The sequence below is a fragment of the Seriola aureovittata genome, chromosome 11 (assembly GCF_021018895.1).
Source record: "Seriola aureovittata isolate HTS-2021-v1 ecotype China chromosome 11, ASM2101889v1, whole genome shotgun sequence".
Taxonomy (NCBI): Eukaryota; Metazoa; Chordata; class Actinopteri; order Carangiformes; family Carangidae; genus Seriola; species Seriola aureovittata.
This window is the reverse complement of record NC_079374.1, coordinates 24,774,634-24,792,789: the sequence shown is the minus strand read 5'-3', so window position 1 is coordinate 24,792,789 and position 18,156 is coordinate 24,774,634. Positions and strand designations below refer to the sequence as shown.

Below are 18,156 nucleotides of genomic sequence, written 5' to 3'. Positions count from 1 at the left end.
GCTGTCAATGTGGGTGGCACTTGTTGGTGATGATGTTGTTGTGTGTTTTTGCAACAGTCGGATCTTGACGCAGTCGGGGCGTATGGTGGAGGGGTAAGGGCGGATATTGTTGACATACACTGTGGATTAGTTTTTAACCTTCTGCCTGAAGATTTGTAGTGAATGGATTGTAGATGACTAACAGCTGGTTTCGTCTTGCATTTACCTCTTTGATATAAAGCATGTTTCTGTGTTAAACTTTTTGTCTAGCGTTTGAATTAAATGGATCTTAGCAGTGAAACACATAATTAGCTGTGTCCCAGTTCAGAGGCCGCATCCTTCAGAGGCTTCATTTGAAAATTTGATGCGGCAACAAGACTGTCCAATTTCAAAAGGCTGCTCCAAATGCAGCCTTCTTTTACTGGGCAACTGTTCCTGGATTCTTTGTGGCCCAATCTATCCCAAGATTCATTGTGTACCACTAATGAAAATAATATTGCAGCAAACAAAGCCAGCAGAGAGCCAGAGTATTACACTGTTAAATGTAAGTATCAGCTCAGTTCAACAGCTAACGGTACAGCTGTTAAAACCAAGAGCCTTAAAACCTCAAGTTTTTGTGTGGAAATGTTGGGTATTGTTATGGTTGCTAGGCAACAGGAGCCACACCGGCACAGCTAGTGATGCAAATCGAAAATCTTCTGGAGGCCAGACCGTCTCATTTCGGTTCAGTCTTCGCAGTGACTAGAAAGGGTCACGCCTTCGTCTGAACTGGGACACAGTCATTGAGTTTTATATTCTCTCCACATTTTGCAAGATACATGTGAATCCTGTGTTTTTCTGGTTTATAATTTTAGTGCTTGTGCTTGAAAAGGAAAAACTGAGTTGTTGCACCATGTGGGAAACAATACGTGAACCTGGACAAACTGAGTTTGATGTGATTCTGTGAAGGGATCATGTTGGGTCATGTATTTGTTTTTGCTGTTGTGAAGGAACATTGCCTACCTCAGAGTCAGATAGATTTGATTTGAACCCAATGTTAAAGCCTCCTCGCTCCAACCAAAACACAGTTGGTCCTATTTTAGCCTCTGTTATGTCTCTAAATGTTAAGTGCTGTTTTTTTTCTGTTCTACGTAATAGTGGAAAAATTCTTCATACTAATCATTGTGATGGTTGTTCTAGATCTTGAATATTTGGCTCAGTCAGTTTGTTGCATGTCAATAAATTGTGACCTTGAGTTGTTTTTACCAGTGTGAAGAGTCCATTGTGCACGTGGATGTGTTGTGTGTCACCTGGTGCTTTGCAAATGGTTTAAAATGTCAGTTTGTCATTCTGGGTTTTTGGGGTGAGATGTCGTGTTTTCCCTCCTCATGGTTCTCCCTCTCCTCCTTCGCTCTAAGGGCTCCTCACATAAGAAGTCAAAGAAAAAGAAGAAACATAAGCACAAAGACAGAGACGTATGTAAAAGCTCAAACTGCTCAAACAGCCTTCACAGAAATGCTGTCAGTGTTTCTCACTCGTCTTCTTTATTCGCAGAGGAACGGCTGCGGCGACGATTACAGCGTCGTGTCCAGCAGGGTTAGTAGCCGTGTGCTGAACTGAGTGTTTGTGTTTGGTCAGTTGTAGAGTAAGGAAAGTTGCATGATCCCACCTGGAGAAGGAAAGTAACACAGAAGCTACGTCCCGTCACTCACGACTGTCTCCTCTCTCTCACGCTGTCAGAGCTCAAGACTCAGTGATGAAAGCAGAGTGTCCCGCTCCTCCAGGCTGGACCTGACGGTGCGTGTCGGCCCCCTCTCATACATGTTACTGAACGGCTCTTTGCTCAGTGTTCAAAACATTACAGAGCTTTGCTGTTTGTGTTGAGGAGAAACTAGTCTGTTGACACTTTCTGCAGTGAGTGGACCAGAGAAACCACAGTGTTTTGGTATGAAATCTAGTTACCTGGCAACTTTGATGGTTGCGTGATTGTTGCCAGGCTGAAACAGGATGTGACATGTTGAGATCATTAAGAACCATTAAGCAGAGAGGAAAACGTTCTGGGGTTTCTTTGTCTGAGAAATCTCTTGAAGATGACATAATTTCCCAGTTCCTGTTTCTGCCCTCTGCTGCAGTGGAGCTGTACAAAGCTGAGTTTGTACAAAGGAATCTAATCACCTGGAAAAATGAATAGGGCATAACTATGGAAGGCTACAATAAGCCATGGATAAAGTCTGCTTGAAATAAAACAAAGAAGAACAAATGTCAACTTTAAATGACAAAGAAAGAACCACTGGTTAAGATATAAGAAATAAGCGGCAGCGACTTTTTCATTAATCCTTGTTATCATTCCTGTGAAAGGAAGAACTGAAACTCCTCAACACAAAAAATGTTCATTCAAAAAAAACATAATATTACATGGCTTGAAAACCTGCCTCATTAATTTTACACAATTATTTCTGCCCCTGTCTGGCTGAAAGTGTTCAACCAAACCTCTGTAAAGGATATGTTAGTTTTCCATTAAACCCAGTATTGATATAATTCGTTTCTAGACTAATAGCTATAGCTGGAGTCAGGACTGTATTTGAAAGTATTTGAATGGTTACATTTTTTTGTTCTTCAGGCTCTGAGCCTGGGCATGTTCCATTTGAAATAAAATGATAGCACCTTAATTAAAGCACCAAGTCTGAGCTTTACTTTGAGGACGTTTACATCCATATAGAAAGAACTGTGGTGGAGATATAGTCATTTTAACACATTCTGCCCAAAGTTCAAGGGCTCAAAATTAAGTGGACAAATACACATGAGGTCAAACAATATCATCATATTTAATATTTAGTGGAAAATTTTTTGTCTGTAGATCAGCAGACTCTTTGTATCTTTCCTGGCGATCAGGTTCTAATCAGGTGATTGACTCAGCCAGTCAAGGATATTCCCAGTGGGGGAACCATCAGGAGATGGCCTCTTTGCCTGGGCACCCAGAGTCTAGGATCACCACTAGATTTCCCACCTCCTGAAATGTGGTCCATTGAGTTTTGATGCATTAAACTGAATCTGAGCTTGTGTCCATCAGCAGTGAAACTGTCAATAAATGAGAGTGTGTCAGATCCATTGGCAGCTACATGCCCGAGCCACAACAGAACCAGCTGCATGTTTGACAGATGAGGTGGTGGCTGTGGGTCATGAGCTGCTCCTTTTATTCTCCACACTTTCCTCTTTTCATCATTTTGACAGAAGATGATTTTGTTTTCATCAGTCTGTAGAACTACAGACACTACTACATCTTGTGGTGAATCCTTTGAGATTCTAGTCGACAGATTTTCTTGATCGTCGATAAGAAAAAATATCTGCCTACATCCTGCAGAGCATTCTTGACTTGCTGTAAAGTCATAAAGGGGTTTTTGTCCACCATGCAAATGAGTTTTGCTCATCCACATCATGAACCCAAAACCAACAAAAAATGAGTAACTGTCCAAATACTTGTGGTCAGGACTGTACATATCAATAACATGTGATGTGCCATGAAGTTGAACTTGGTGATGTTGAAGTATAGCTGTGTGCAGTCAGAGGGATGTTGATGTTGTCACCTGTGCTCCCCGACTCTCAGAGCTCCAGACTGAGTGATGACAGCCGAGTGTCTCGTGCCTCCAGATTAGACCTGCAGCCGGTGGGTGGCACTGCACTCACAACAGTAACGGCCTGTGGTGTGCACTAACGTTTATGTCTAAAGGTTGTGATTATTAACAAAATGTCTACAATGTGTGAAAGTTTGGATTATTTCTATTCAACATTAGTTTTCTGAGGAATGTAGTGGTTCTAATTAATATGTTCCCTAAAGAATATGTGCGTGCGTGCGTATTTTTATAAAACTTCCTTTCTTTGTGTTGAATTTCCTAGAGATGTCTTGACACAGTAGAATCAGTAAAGTGATGTGATTTTAAATATGTTTTCTGTTGAGGTCTGGATCTCTGTACGCAGCAGTCAGACACAATGATTGTCTTGTTGTGTTTCCTGTATTAAAAACAAGCTTCACTCATGACTTCCAGTGATGAATGTCTGTGCATGTTTGACTTTTCCTGGGAAGCAGCGACAAAAGCCTAGTTATAGGTTAAAATGGAGTATTAATTTAATTGGTTTGTGCATCTGTGTGTGTTTATAATTTGCTCCACACATATATAGAAATTTTGAGTCGCACTGCGATGCTTCTCACTCACTGCTAACAGGTACAAGTTTCACTTCTGGTGAAATTTTGTTGGGTGACCTTCAGTGACCTCCTTCTCTTGGCTCATTTCTCCCGCTTCCTTCTTCCTCTCTCCTCACTTCAGAGCTCTTATGCTTCCTCTGACCTGTACAGTCTCAACGGTCTGTCCTCCTCCAGAAACCCCGGTTCAGCTTTCAATGGTTACCAGGTCTGTATACAGACAAACGCCAGATGGACACATACACGTAAATACATGGGGGGAAAAACACTTGACAAATCTTTGCAGCTCCTCTGCTGCTGAGCCTTTAACCACTGACGCGCTTCGGAGGAGACAAAAGAGAATTTAAAGTAGTGAAGTTAAATCTGTCTTCATTCACCTGCTGTCTTCTCTGCAGTTCCACAGGTCACTCAGTCAGATCAGCCAGCAGCTCTATCGTAGGGTTGGTTCCTTTCATTTCCAGCTTGCCTTTTCCTCACTGTGACTTCCACTCACTGTTAACTCACTCAAAGGGCTGAAAATTAATGAAATATTATTGAAATCACAATATGGCCAAGTGCGATATCCAACTTGCAGGAGTTGCAAAAGTAAAATGTGTCACAGTAGAGCATAAATGAAGCATCGTGGTGCTACTAAGATGTCCTGGACTACAAATCATGTCCTCCAGATGAAAATGTTTTTCAGTGAAATTGAAAATGTAAAAATGACCGCTCCAACTGAAATCTTGACTCATATCCCAATATCTGCCGATATAATCACAACATGATTTTATTTATTCATCGTTCAGCCCTAACTCACGCCACTGTTCTTATGAGCACATAATACTAAGCTTGTTTGTCCCAAGAGCAAAGGATTTGATGGTTAAGTCAAGAGCCTCCAGTTAGTGTTCTTAAATTCACCCAGTCACTGCTTATCACTGTATGTTTGAGTTTTGAATGAAGCCACATTTTAGGCACTGAAGGTATCTCTAGACTTCACAGCTGAGCGGAAAAGCATGTAGTAAAATGTCTATTAGAGAAATAGAACTGTCTGTTCACACTGCTGAAGCGGCTTGTGTGTGTGTGTGTGTGTGTGTGTGTGTGTGTGTGTGTGTGTGTGTGTGTGTGTGTGTGTGTGTGTGTGTGTGTGTGTGTGTGTGTGTGTGTGTGTGTGTGTGACATGTCACATGTGCAGAGCTCCTTGTATGACGACTCTGCAAGTCTCTGCAGTGGAACACGGCGAGTCACTGGCTCCAGCTGCCATGTAAGAGTTTGTTGGTTTGACACAACTGAGACTTTGTGTGTGTGAACAGTGTGTTTTTTTGGGTTTTTTTTGTGGTGAAATTGAGATTTGTTCTTGTTTTGTTGTTACATCAGTTGGACCTTCCCTCAATTTTCAGTGACTTGACTCATAGTGATTTTCTTGCTGCTGCATGTGAAATTCTTTAAGTCTAATTCTAGTCCAAAACAAAGTGTCATTTCTGTAAGTTGTTCAAATGAGGACGGGATCATAATGCACTAAAATAACAGTGATTTAGATTCTGAATTGTGGTCTCACTTCTGTCCCCATGATGCGTTTGATGTGCATGTTTGTGTCTGACTCCACGTACACACAGAAACATGACGATGTGTTTCCTCTACAGCCTTTAGAGTACACTAGTTATCGCGGCTCCAGCTCCAGAGCCTCCAGCAGGGCCAGTTCAGCCCGCGCCAGCCCAGTGGTGAGCCCTCACTCCACAGACACCCTGCTGCCTGCTCGGGGCTTTAAAGTGCATTAGCCCACAGTATAAAATGATGATGCTCTTACGCTACAACATTTAGTTTATGATTCACTGTTTGACTTTAGAGGAATTCAATACATCATCACACTGTGTTCGCGCCGGGCGTCGCAGTGAGTCACAGTTGGCAGAATCTAACAGTGTCAAAACATAATTTGTTCTGTGAGCAGAACACAAGCAGGTATTACCTGGTGGACCTGTACAGCAGAGTGTGTGCAGCACATTAATAAGTTGCTGTAATGTTAGTGAGTCATGAACTGAAGCTTTAGTCCCTGCAACAAAATCACATCATGCCTGAAATGTAACTATGAAAAAGTGAAGTGCACGGACTGTGTGTCATTAATCCAGTTCACTGAGTCTTGGAAGAGCCACAGTGCAGTTGCTCACTGGAGCCATCTGTCACAAGCCTGTAGCTGCGAAGTGCTTTAGTTCAGACTCGTTAGGCACAAAAAAAAAAAAAGTCAGTTTTTTTTAGATTTCTGTTGAATTATCAGCCTTTAGTTTATGAAGCAGTGGACCTCATCAGTAAAAAAGAGAAATCTTGCACTACATCTTGTGTCTCCGCTAAGGATTTCACAATTCACTGTCAAGGAGTCACCATGACTCAGAATTGAGATAAATTAACCATACATTCTTGCTAATGGACATCATATTCTCAGATAGCAGAATGAAACTTCTGGCCCAACATAGGCCTGGGTCATCAGCCCGAGTCTGGCCCATATACTTCCACGTCTGGGCAGATTCCAGCTGTTATCTTGTAGACAGCCGCAAGACAGCTGCAAGATTTTCCATGTGTGTGCCAGAATTGGTCCAGATGTGGAGCAGTAGCATCCAACAGTCATGACGTATATGGGCCAGATTTAGGCCGTGGAAACAGGCGTATACTGGGCCAGAAGAAAAACAAGAATTTATGATTTATTTTTCTACCTGGGTTGCATTCATTATGTGTTAGTGCTGAGCCTTTTATTTCATACATGCAGTTTGATCAGTTTTCTCTCTTTCTTTGAGAAAATACAAAAGTTAAAAGTTATCATAGATAATATGTTTATTATTTGTGTGTTGGCTCTTAATGACTCTTCAATAGAGACGGACAGTCCTGTTTAAAAATAAAAATTTGAGGTAGTAGCTGAATTAGATTTAGGAGTAAACAATAATTTCTAAATAATTCTCTACTCTCAGCATCTTCCAGTGATTTTCTATCTGGCTGCTTTCTGCTGACCTACTCTGTGTTTGGTTTCCTTGTTGTTGTTGTTGTTTCGCCCCCTGGTGGCTCATGTAGGACAACTGTGGCTCTGTTGCCAGTTTTTTGAGGAGTGCGGCCAGTAGCAGTGGCCTCCCCCGGGACCTGGACGACGTTACTATTCCTGACTTTTCAGATGTGAGTCGGTTTGCACCAGCAGGAGGCCGAGGCTGTGAAGTGAGCTGAATTTCTGCTTGGTTGCTTCCTTTATGTGCACTTTGTGTGAAGATGACCCATTCGTCCCATCACCAGATTGTTTGTGTGTTCGTGTTTGTCCGTGCGTGCGCGCAGCAGGAGCAAAGATTGTGAATGACATTACGTTTCAAGTGTTTTTTAACACATTTGAATTTTTGTCGTGGTACGTTGTGGTTTTAATTTCCAAGGTGTTTTGACACCACCCTACTAATTATCTGCATGGTGTTTTATATCAAAATAAACATGTGCCTTTTCTTAATGTGTCCATGAATAGAAAGCAGATCGGAGGACTTGGTGGAGTAGTTTCGTATGTTGCTTTTTTTTTTGGATATATAAAGATAAATCTGCTGAGCTGCCTGTACAGGGATTTTGGGACTTCCTTCCTTCCTCCCTCCCTCAGTTCATCCTCTTGGTCGGTGGCCTTTATATCCCCCTCTGTTCTGACTCTGTTTTATTTGTCTCAACAGGTGGAGGACAGAGATTATCTAGAGAAGGTGAGTTGACCTCTTCACCAAGGGGACGTTACAACATGTTGGACTTTATTTTTGTGCTTTACAATTGATTGTGTAACTTCTCTCTCTTTCTCAGGGATCTCGAGCAGCTTCTGCTTTAACTGCAGCAACCCTCACATCTTTAGGTGGGACGTCCTCCAGGAGAGGAAGTGGAGACACAGCAATAACTGCAGACACTGAGACGTCCATACGAGAAATCAAGGTAACACTGAAGAGATGCAGCTTCCTAGAGACACAGAGAGACACTTCCTATTGGATCATGTTTTTAATATTACACCCACACAGAGTCATTGAAAGATAATTGAAAGATATCGAAAAGACTATTGGACAGTCACTCACTAATATGAATATTAAACTCAATTGAGCCAGTTGATGCTTAGAAATTTGTTGTTGTCCATCACAATTTTGGCTTCCACAGTGAATTAAACAGTTTTGTGCAGGGCAAGACTACATTTATATCAATCATACCAATATGTATTAAATGTGTGTTAAGTTACAACATGAAAGTTAAGTCACTTTTGGTTTGACTTGAAACAGCAGCAGCTCTGTGTCACAGTAGAAACCATCCAGAGTTAAATCTCAGTGTTCATACAGGAGGAAATCCAGTGTAGAACAGGCACAATGTAATCTTTCTAATAACAGTTTCCTTCGTTAAATCACAAGTCCCCAGTTGGCACAAGTTAAATAAAAGCATATCAAAAGTGTTCTTCAGTGCAGTTCTGTGCTGTGTTCGTGCCATTTTCATTCTTTCTGCAAAACCCTTCACTGTTCCTGTGATCATTGTCTGGTCACCAAACTCTCTGCTTGACATTTCCTGACGCTGTCACGCTCTGCTTCTCTGCCTCTCTGCCTCCTCACCGCCGCTGCTGCGCTCTTCACCAGGAGATTCATGAACTGAAGGATCAGATTCAAGATGTGGAATCCAAGTACACGCAGAACCTAAAAGAAGCCAAGGTATAAGCCTGAGACCCTCCCACAAATCCCAGCTATCTCCAGACTGTTAACTAATGAGTTTGCAGCCCCTGAATTACACAGGTTACTGTAGTTTTTTCAGTCAAACCAAGAGCACACCGGGTAGTCTAATGAGATCCTGTGTTCTGAGACCTCGTCCACTACAGATCAATAAACCAACTGATAATCTGATGAGTTTAAAGGCTTTTGAATTGAAACTGAAATAAACGCTGTCCATACAGTACTAAAGGAGCAGCAATGGTCGTCCAGACCCAGCACAAACATTGACACACACTGACAGTAGTATAATACTGTGTGCGTAAAGATGCAAACTGACAATTTCACTGGCAAAGTTGTGTTATCATGTTGCTGTCTTTCTTCATTTCGGCGTGTGCATTAGGCTTCACTTCTTTACCTAAATTTTCACTTACCACTTCCAAAGCCTCCGCCTGGTGCATCCATCTGTTACTGCAAACTTACTGTTCGATAGAGGACACTAAGGCTCCACAGCTTGGTTTGAGGACATGTTCTGTCTGAGCCAGCACCTGTTATATCCTCATATTCTCTCTTTGTGGTGACATTAGGATGCTTTAGTAGAAGTGGAGGAGAAGTATCGTAAAGCCATGGTGTCCAACGCCCAGCTGGACAATGAGAAGAACAACCTGATGTACCAGGTGGACACACTGAAGGACTCACTCATGGAGCTGGAGGAGCTGCTGTCAGAGTCACGCCGAGAATACGAGGAGAAAGTCAAGGTACAGACGGCAGACGTGTTATTTTGTTTATCTAAATGAAGACATTTCTAGGAAACCTGAACGACTCAAAACTTGATGATGATTGAAACTTCCACAACAATGTAGCCATCTTTACTTCTCTGCAGAGGCCTACATGACTTGCAGTGAACAATAACTGCCTCTTTATGGCTCCTTGCCGGTGACAGTGAGGGCCAGAGGCATTATTAATTCTAGTTCTGAAGTTGCATTATCATTGTGTGGTAATGCAGCAGCAAGCAAAGACTAAAAATGTCCTAAATTGAAATAATAATGTGAATTAGTTCATGCATGCATTACAGAGGGAGCTCTTTGACTGTCAGATTAGACCTGCACAACAGCCTTTGAATATATCAAGTATTGTGAAGTCATGTAAACACTTTGCTTGTAGACATGAAAGAATAAATGATCAACATGAAGTGACCAAAGTAGATCTTAGTTAAGTTTTAGTTGACTAAGTAACCCTCAGCTGATGCTTCACTCTGACTCTGAACTTCACAAACTGTTTGTTTATCCCTGTAGGAATTTGAGCGAGAGAAACATGCCCACAGTGTCCTTCAGTTCCAGTTCAATGAAATGAAAGAGATGCTAAAACAAAGTGAAGAGCTGCTAAATGTGAGTATTTGTCTCCTGGTGTGAACATGTGTCACTAAGGTGTGAAGATACTAAAGAACATGAACCAGTGAATCAGTTTGTCACTTATAGAAGCTGCGTGTTGAGGTGCTTTTCACAGCTTCCTTTTCTTCTCACCTTTCTTTCTTGTACAAGCATGCACTGAATTTCTCCATTTGCCCTCTCTCTCTCTCTCTCTTCCTCTCAAACTTTGTTTCCCTCTTCCTGGTATTCAGGACATCCGTCAGCTGCGTATGAAACAGGACGGTTTTGTTAGAGAAATATCTGACCTGCAGGAGACGGTGGAGTGGAAGGATAAAAAAATTGGGGTACGGCCAGTGAGCCCTCGTCCTGTAGTTTTGTGTTAACTTAAATTCAGTATCTCCTTTGCATGACACTGAACACCTGCTTTCACTTTCACTTCTTTTCCACACATCTCTTCCTCCTCTGCGCTCTCTTTGCCACTCGGGGCTCCGCTCAGGCCTTAGAGCGACAGAAAGAATACACGGATGCAATCCGAACTGAGCGAGACGAGCTCAGAGAGGAGGTGGTGAAGCTCAAAGACATTCTGAAGGTGAAATCCTTGTTGTTTATTGAAGGTATAAAGTAATTAATCAGTTGTATTCTACGTGTACTAAAAATGTAATATCTGAAAATTTGATATTCCAAATGTTGTTCTTTATTTGAATCATCTTCTTTTCGATCAAAGCCAAATATACAGGATTTGTATCAACTTATTTTCCGTGTGTGTAATCTGTGGCACTAATGTTTGACTTTTCACTTTGTTTAGAAACATGGAATAGTTTTGGGACCGGATCTAAACGTCAATGGTGACATTGGTGAAGCAGAAGTTGACGGGTCACCCAGCGGAGACGCTGCCCGCCAGCCAGCTCAAGATCCTCAGACCCCCCCGACAGAGGGGAACAGCATGCTCGGTAAAACACACTGTGGAATTAAAGCTTTGTTCCCTTTAACTGCATGGCTTGGCATAACATGAGCTGAAGACCTTCAATACAAAATTATTTAGAGTAGAGATGAGACAGAAAGTTCATCATTAATAATATACAAATGAATAGTGAGATTACAAATAACAAATAAAACATACAACAATGAATGAAAAAACTTCAGTGAAAACAACAATCAACAGTAGTGCAAAGCAATAGCTTGTAATATTATAATAAGAATGAGAATAACATGGGAGAATAACATTAGTAGTGCAAATAATTAACTGTACACATAAATAACTGACTTCACAAATTTTGAAAAATTAGCTGTATGAGATAATAACCGTAGTGCAACATATAAACAGTGGAGTATAGTACTTTGGAGTGACCTCTTCAGCTGTGAGTGCTGTGCTCCTGCAGTGTCACTTTAACTTAACACTTTTGCTCTGATCTTAAAGGATAAGTCTGGTGATTGCCTGTGTTTTTCTTGAGAGTGAAAAATCATCCTTGAAAACTTGGAAACAGAGGGTGACAAATAATAACAGCATAAGGTCCATTTAGTAGCTGCTCTGGAGCTTAAGAGCTCAACTTGTGAACCAGCTCAGAGCAATAAAGGTTTGAACATGTACGACTCTATGGCAACTACACTCTGCCTGCTGAGGAAGATGGACCTAGCTAAAGTAAACTAAATGGGGCTTGTGATAAAGTTGTTTTGTCAGCCTTTTTTTTTTTTTTTTAATTTTCAGCAGGTCAAGTGAAAAGACCAATACCAACAATAATATATCCTACTTACATGTATCATATGTCTATATATTTGCTCCTCTGTGCCATAGAGCTCCATTGTTTCCAAAACCTATTAAAAACACATCAGTGAGCCACACTGTTGCACTTCATCACCATGAACATGCTCGCTGTTTTTATTTTGAGTCAGTCCCACAAACACTGTCCTGCTGTTGTAAATACCCACAAATGCACCAAATGTGTATTAATTCACGGGTTAAAAATATACCCTAAAAATGCATTATTTACTAATGTTTGATAAAGAACTACACTGCCCATATGTTTCATGAATCTAGCATTTAAAAGAAAAGTACATCCGCAGTACAAACCAGTGAGTCCCACAGTCAGAAAGTAGTGAGAGACAGACCGATGGATTGTTTAATGAACTCTTCATGGAACAACATAGAGAATTACCAGGCTTATCCTTTAAATAACATCTATCTGATTGCTTTCCTGTACAAATTAAGTTCCATTATTCCACTCACACACTCACCTTGTCTTCATTACTAATGTTTTGTCTTTCATTATGCTCCTGCACATCTCAACTAATACATATTACTTCTGAATCACCTCGTGGCACACTGACACAGTTGAACATAAACTAGTAGTTAACAAATAGTAGCAACTAGTATTTATGTGTAGAGAAAATGGATCTGGATTATTGTCTAGATACTGTAGCACTGTAGTATACCTCAGCCTCAGGCTTCTTTTCTTGTCACACTGATGTTCTGGGATCAAGGACTTCAGTGTGGCTCCTGCCTTTCTTCTTCTTCTTCTTCTTCTTGCGCTTCTCTTGAATCATCTTGGCTCTGTGCTTCTTGCCCACTGAACCAATCAGGTGTTCTGTCCTACCTTGACTTCTGCTGATGCACTTCCTGATGAGAAGATTACACTTTCTGAAAATCATGTCTTGAGTCAACATTTTTTGTGGGCCTTTTATCACCGTGTGCTCTTCATGATCTCTCAGGCAACACAGAGGAGACTCAGTTGAGACGTAGCGAAGAGGAAGAGGTGGATCCAGAGCAGCATCAAGAAATGCTGAACGAGGAAGCCAAAGAGAATCAGTTGAGCTCTGACACGCTCTGTAATGCTGCTGATGTGTCCACACTGGAAACATCTAGTGAAGAACATGCAGAAGAACAACAGACATGCTTACCCACAGCAGAAGACAGCGTTGGAGAAAGTGGCCTCAGCGAGGACCGAAATGTTGACAGTAATGACCATCCAATAACAGAAGCCAAAGACATCATCGTTTGCAGCCCTGAACCTCAAAAAGTTGTAACAAGTGCTGAGGAAACAGAAATTCCTGCAGGTGGAGATTCAGGAGAATCGACTAACCCAGATTTAGAGGAGACAGAAATTAAAAGCAGTGATGATTTTAGAGAGACGTGTAACAAGGTTTGTGAAGAACAAGAAAACAAACAGGAAGATGCTGAGGAAGGTAATTTGAGGAATACAGAATCGTGTCCTCGCCAAGAAGTCGTCAAGGACGTTATGAAAGAAAATTTAGCTCACAAGACCATCTCAGCCGTGTCAAACACCGAACCTCAACCAGAGCTGGAGAACCCCGAAGAGGTGGAGAACGACGAGGCAGAGGAGACCTCCAGTAAATCTCAGAGCACTACTGCTTCAGGGAAGAAGAAGAAAAAGAAGAGGAGAGGGAAAAAGAAAGGAGGGAACCAACAAAAAGACGGCACAGAGAAAGAAAACATCAAAACAAAACAAGATGTAGAAACAGCTACAAGAGATAATGGGTCAACAACAGAACCTAACATTGACAATTCTGTCTCTGAAACTCCAAAGAAATCCAAGGTGGATCAAGTTAAAAAAGAGCAGGACACACAGGAACTTGAGGAAGCAGATGCAGCAAAAGCAGTGGAACACACTGAAGCCTTTACTCACAAAGAGGCTCTCAAAGAACCCATAATGGAGCATGTTACAAAAGAGCATGACGAGGAACAAACCCTGGAAACTGAGACAGTAGAAGAAATAAAAGAAGTGGCACCCACTGAAACCCTTTCTCACACCGAAACTCCAGAGGAAATAAAAGTGGATCATGTTACAAATGAACAGAACAAGGAACAAAGTTCGAAAAGTGAAATAGTAGAAACAGTAGAGGCAGTGGCAGCTGCTGAAACCTTTTCTCACGTTGAAACTCTCACAGATTTAAGAACAGAACCAAAAAACGACGATCAGGATGAAGAACAAACCTTGGAAACAGAAGAAGTAGAAAAAGTGGACTGTATAACAAATCCTCCAGAGGCCGATGTCAGTACCTCAGATCTTATTGACACCTCCAACGGTACAGAGAGCACTGATGGCCTTTTCAAAGAGTGTACCTACAGTGAAGACGATGCTGTGAACGCAGACATCGCAACTAAGGGTGAAGTCACCCAAAGTGAGTCAGAAGTTGCTGATCACGTAGAGGAGGACGTTGGATCTGTTGATGAGATGAAACCTGAATGCACAGCTGAGAACCCAGAAAACAGCCTTGAACCAAACAGTAAGGAAAACACTGATGTTCCAAATAATGACGCTGCTGATGAATCTGTATCCACAAACGGTTCTGAGAGAGAGGACTTCACTTCAGTGTCATTTGCTGGCGACTTAACCGACCATCTCAAAAACCCGTCAGAGTCAGAGCCGCCATCAGAACCATCTGCAGCCAGGAGCCTGCTCAGCGATGCGGTTCCTGAGGAGGAAGGTCCTGAGGAGGAAGCTGAGACAGTTAAAGATGAGGAGGAGCCAGGAGAAGAGACTGAACAAGAATGCTTTTTCCCCAGTGTCATTTCTCCTGCTTGTGATGGTGGTGATTCAGAGCTAAAACAAGATGGAGCACAAAAGGAGGAGCCAAAACAAGACTTGAAGGAACCTGAAGATTTAGTTGAGCCAGAACCTGAAGTCAAACCAGACAGCTCCTCACATGATGAAAAAAGTGACAGTTGGACCGGTGCATCATTGATGAAAAACACTGATGCATTAGATGCTGAAGGGAGGCTGTTGGAGACTGAAACCCAGGTTCAACCTTTAGATGATGTAGAAAGCCAAACATTGGAGTGTGTGGAACAGACAGATGACTCAAATGCTAAAGTATCTTTGGAAAGAGAAGAGATCAATACCACTGATGTGTTACATACACCAGACTCTCCAGAAGACGCTGTGGAGACTGGTTCCTCTGTTGAGCAGGACCTCAGCACTGAAGACACAACCGTAGAAGATCCTGAAAATAAACTCAGTCAAAACGATCAGGAAAGTGAGACTCTTTCTCCTTTGGCTGAGCGCGAGGATTCATCTCAACCCACCCAGCAGGACAGCGAAGAAGAGGACGGTGAAGATGAGGAAGGGCAGTCTTTTGATTTTGATGACCTGGATATTGAAGCAGCCGTAGCAACAATTCCCTCAAAAAATCAAGAACAAGAAGAAGCTGAGGAGGCAGTTGAATTCGACGCTGATGATAGCAACGATGTTAGTTCAGAGCTGTGCCAGAGTAATACCGAGACAGATGAAAACACACACAACAAGACAATTGAAAGCGAAGACGGTAACCAGGTAGATACACTAGATAAAGAGTCGGACGCTGTGCCTCAAGAAAAGCAGAACTCTGTGGCTCATGAGGAAGCCGCAGAAGATGGGACAAGGCAGATTACAGAGGAAGGAAAGGTTGTTGGAGAGTCAGGTGTTGTTGAAGAGAACATTAACCAGGAAACGTCTTTACCAGTAGAGGAAGGATTAGATGCTGTTAAGCACGAGTTGCAGGGTGATGACTTGGTTTTACCAAAGAGTGCGGACCAAGAGGCTGGCAACAAAGAGCCACCGCAGTCAGGGAAAGATTTGAAGAAGAACGGCAAGAAAGGCAAAGGCAAGGCCAAAGAGGACTGTAAGATGTCTTAGTCTGTGGTTGGTTTCGATTTATTTGATGTTCCTTTACTTGTCTTTGCTTAGCTGCGGTAGAATAAATATCTGCAAAATCTCACAGCACTTTGATTATGTCCCAAATAAACATTGGTGTAAGTATGTCTATTATTTTTAAAAATGCAAATGAACAGTCCAAAGTCCAAACATCAGTTTTCATTGAGGTCATATGTGCAAAAAGAGAGAGATAAGGATGTAAACTGCGAGGTAACAGTAGATTTTACTAGTGTACAGTACTGCACCTTACTTCAAGTAACATTTATTTAGTTATTGATGCACACTTGTCATGCTGCTTGTAATGTTTTGTGGATAATATTGCTCTGCAGTGGCTCTGCAACAGTATCACCATCTGTTCTGCTCTACGCAATTCTCATTCCCTCGAGGAACTCATTCATACATGTTTCACAGGTGAACAATAAAAAAACACACACAGATAATAATCATTAATTCTCATTAAGACTCTAGCAAACTGGTTTTTGCATGTTCCGGCCACAATGTTGAAGGTTGAAATGAAAGATGCATCTGTTCACAGGAGTTAATAAGACAGTGGTTTGATTGCATCTATAAGGACTGTGTAAAATAAATGTATGATAAATACATGTTTGCATTTTGTTGCACTTAATGGAAACGATGAGTGTGGTGCCTGAACGATGAAATGCCAATAAATACCCTGTTGTTACCTGTTTGAAATCTTGATGTAAATCCATTTTTCTACTGAATTTCCTTGTGTGACATCATGAAAATTAAGGCGTCGGCTCTTGGCGAGAAATGTTACAACCATCTTTTTCATCAGCGCATTTATACTGGGATGTCCGCGTGGACATGTGTGGTCATATAGTGTGGATGTAGTGTCTGTGCATGCTAACATCCCCCCTCACGCTCCGCTCCATCACTCCCCCCGTGGATTCCTGCTCTGTTGCATGCATCAACCTCCCACCCTGACCCAGCCCCTCCCCCACACCATCCCCTTGGCTCCTCCCACTCCTGGTATGTTAACTTATTTTTTTCTTTTAGCAGTTGTATTATGTCATAATGATGCATGACGTGTGAATGAATGATGTGACAGAGATGTGAAATGAGCTTTTGCATTGTCATCCTCTCAAATGTGTATTTTATCTTTTAGAGATTCGCCTGAGGAAACTGGTGATGAGCGTGAAAAAATGATAGATCAGGTGAGTCAGCGATTCGCTTGTTATCTGAGACACTGATGTGGCTGATAATGTTGTTTACCACGGGTTTAAAAATAGTCCCCAAGTGAAAACTCAGATGAATATCAGACGAGAGTGGTGAGTCAGGACTGAGCTCACTGGGTGGCATGTTTCTGCATAACAACAAATATATACTCTAGTTTATTTTGAGTCAATCCCACACACAGTACACTGCTGTTGTAAAGACTAATAACTTGCAAAATGTGTATTAATTTGCAGAATGAAAACAGCCCCCAACAAATGGACTGGCTGCTCCTGTGTGTAAAATGTTTGATAAAAACTGCTGTCCAGCTGTTTTCGGGAATTACTTTTTCTTAAACTATATTTGTGCACTGTTTTTAAAGCTGCTCTAATCTATATTTCCATATAAACAATGGATCGAATTACTACATGTCATGTGAAAAAGGTTCTTCATATTGATCACCCAACTCTGCAGTTAGCCTCAGCTCATAAGGAGCTTTAGTGTCTTTTAGCCCGTTGTTTTGATTCGCTATTTTCAGTGAAAAAGCATAGATAGACTCACTTTGCACATCTGCAGACAAAGATAGCAATTAGCGACCGGCAGACAGACAAAATTTGCAGCTAAGGAGCCAGGTATTTGTCTCAGGAGTTGGTCGAGACAAAATCAAAGCTTAAAGGGAAGTGAATATTGGAAATAAGGTTCAAATGATCCCAAATGTTTCTGTGTGTCTGCGTGAGTAGGCAACTGTTAGCAAAGATGCGAGCCAAATAATCAAGATAATAGGGTCATATTTTGTAAAATTTGTATGCAATGTTTGTCTTGTTATTTAGTAACAATAATTAAATAAAAATAAATTAAAAAAAAAGCCTGAATAGTGCTGCCTTAAATTACTTTTCAGCAGGAATGAGAATATCTATAGATAATGATGAGACCAACACCATAACATGCATTAAGTGTGGCTGAGTGTGTTATTTATCATCTGATGTGTTACAACAGGTGAAGAAACTAAAAGCCCAGCTGGAGCAGAAGTCACAGAAGAACGGCACCGACAGCAGTTCAAGCCCAGATGGTGAAATTGTTGAAAATGGCAACGACCCCAACATAATAGAACTACAGAGTAAGTGCACATGCAGAATGCAGATAAAGAGTTCTGTCGCAGT

The 18,156-nt window shown here is 41.6% G+C and overlaps 1 protein-coding gene across 1 annotated transcript in view; it reads left to right on the top strand.

Annotated features, from left to right (window-relative positions):
• The window catches only part of lrrfip1a (leucine rich repeat (in FLII) interacting protein 1a), a 43,813-nt gene that overhangs the window by 24,078 nt on the left and 1,579 nt on the right, over nucleotides 1-18,156 (top strand). The window contains 19 exon segments of the mRNA XM_056388551.1: nucleotides 58-93; nucleotides 1,377-1,433; nucleotides 1,513-1,554; nucleotides 1,699-1,755; nucleotides 3,563-3,622; nucleotides 4,281-4,364; nucleotides 5,328-5,396; nucleotides 5,776-5,853; nucleotides 7,190-7,327; nucleotides 7,813-7,839; nucleotides 7,934-8,059; nucleotides 9,393-9,563; nucleotides 10,101-10,193; nucleotides 10,427-10,519; nucleotides 10,672-10,764; nucleotides 10,981-11,125; nucleotides 16,950-16,967; nucleotides 16,970-16,998; nucleotides 17,993-18,113. Of these exon segments, the coding sequence (XP_056244526.1) occupies nucleotides 58-93; nucleotides 1,377-1,433; nucleotides 1,513-1,554; nucleotides 1,699-1,755; nucleotides 3,563-3,622; nucleotides 4,281-4,364; nucleotides 5,328-5,396; nucleotides 5,776-5,853; nucleotides 7,190-7,327; nucleotides 7,813-7,839; nucleotides 7,934-8,059; nucleotides 9,393-9,563; nucleotides 10,101-10,193; nucleotides 10,427-10,519; nucleotides 10,672-10,764; nucleotides 10,981-11,125; nucleotides 16,950-16,967; nucleotides 16,970-16,998; nucleotides 17,993-18,113 (1,537 nt within the window).